General features: G+C 37.8%; 1 protein-coding gene across 1 annotated transcript; it reads right to left on the bottom strand.

Moving 5' to 3' along the window:
• Positions 1 to 8: 8 nt before the first annotated feature.
• Positions 9 to 1,599, bottom strand: SARC_15363 (hypothetical protein; the record flags this gene model as incomplete). The annotated part of the gene is made up of 2 exons (XM_014290516.1): positions 9 to 180; positions 1,513 to 1,599. Coding segments are annotated over 2 exons (259 nt in total), but the record flags the coding sequence as incomplete, so codon positions are not given.
• Positions 1,600 to 1,782: the final 183 nt, after the last annotated feature.

Here is a 1,782-nt window from a genome sequence, read left to right as displayed (position 1 = left end):
CGTGCCATTTACCCGCATACCTTGGTATAAGACAGGCGCTGTGCTGTCTGACTGCCGCTGCGTAGGTCTGCCATGACCTCTTCCAAATACTTTGGATCCATCGCTTTGAGAGTCATCTCTGTCTCTTCCAACGCTTCGAAGATGTGGTTCTCTAACAAATCCCTGCACCCAGACATGTGCCTATAGCGCAAATAATACGTAGGTTAGTATGAGTACACGCATATATGTAGGATTACTGTATACAAACTCAGCTTCCCTATAACCAGCCCAAATAGATATGTGGGTTAGTATGAGTACACTCGTACATGTAGGATTACTGTATACAAACTCAGCTTCCCTATAACCAGCCCAAATAGATATGTGGGTTAGTATGAATACACGCGTACATGTAGGATTGCTGTATACAAACTCAGCTTCCCTATAAGCAGCCCCAAGATTCCCAATCCGTTCCGAACACTAGTTCCGTAATAAATTACGGCACCACGAGATGTGACAAGAAGTGTTCTCAAACTACACAGATGAAGCTCTGTGGCTGGCATCATACCTGAAATATAGCCGTAGTATAACATAATCAGAACATATTAACGTGTATGTATCTGTCTGTAAATATAGTTAGTATCGCTATATGTATAACATAATTAGAACGTATACACATGTGGTCTATATATATAGTTAGTATCGCTATATGTATGGCGTAATTAAAACATATACACGAGTGTGTGTATGTCTGTATATATAGATAGTATCGCTATATGCATAGTATAATTAGAAAATACACGTGTGTGTGTATGACTGTATTTATAGTCGTTGGGCAGTTACCTATGCTGTATACATACATAACCCCTACACTACCCTCATGTTGTGCTATATATGGTAATAAACTACACAACCCCTACACTACCCTCATGTTGTGCTATATATGCTATTAAATTACATACATCACCGTACACTACCCTCATGTTGTAATATATATGGTAATAAATTACATACCAAAATTCAGAACAATATTTATCGATAAAAACCGTTGACGTCATCAGCATAAATAGAACACATACGCCTATTTATAGCCACTTGCCATATACCACTGTTACATACATAACACCACCCGTACATATACACGTACCTATATTTAAAGTCACTTGCCATATAATACATACTTTATATATTGAGTACATATATACGTACTTTTGCCATATACCTCAATTACATACATTATATATCAGTACACACACACGCACTTCTATCTATAGCCACTTGCCACATACCACTGTTACATACATTATCTATTACATACACATACACGCAGTTCTAATTATAGCCACTTGCCACATACCACTGTTACATACATTATATAAAACGTACACATACACGCACTTCTATTTCTATATACAGTCATGTACCTCTCACACATACACGCACTTATAATTCTATATACAGTCATGTACCACTGTCACATACATTATATATTACGTACACATACACGCACTTCTATTTCTATATGTAGTCATGTACCTCTCCTCTGGTCCGGTGCCTCTGTCGTCGTGTTCGTAGCGTATGTGCTCCAGAATGGCCATATCAAATGTCAACTCCGTCAAAGGCCTGAGAGGGTACGTGCAAGGGCAGACATGAGCACTATACTGTGGTAACGACAATAAGATACAGAATATGTGTACACGGGTATTAATATAAGCGGTCACGACACCTGCAATGTTAATAGATGACTGCGAAGATAGTGAATATGCGTATTATGTCTATATATAAATATATATATATATATGTATG

The sequence above is a fragment of the Sphaeroforma arctica genome (genome assembly GCF_001186125.1).
Source record: "Sphaeroforma arctica JP610 unplaced genomic scaffold supercont1.6005, whole genome shotgun sequence".
Classification (NCBI taxonomy): Eukaryota; class Ichthyosporea; order Ichthyophonida; genus Sphaeroforma; species Sphaeroforma arctica.
The sequence above is the reverse complement of the archived record's forward strand: the minus strand, read 5'-3'. Positions and strand labels throughout refer to the sequence as shown.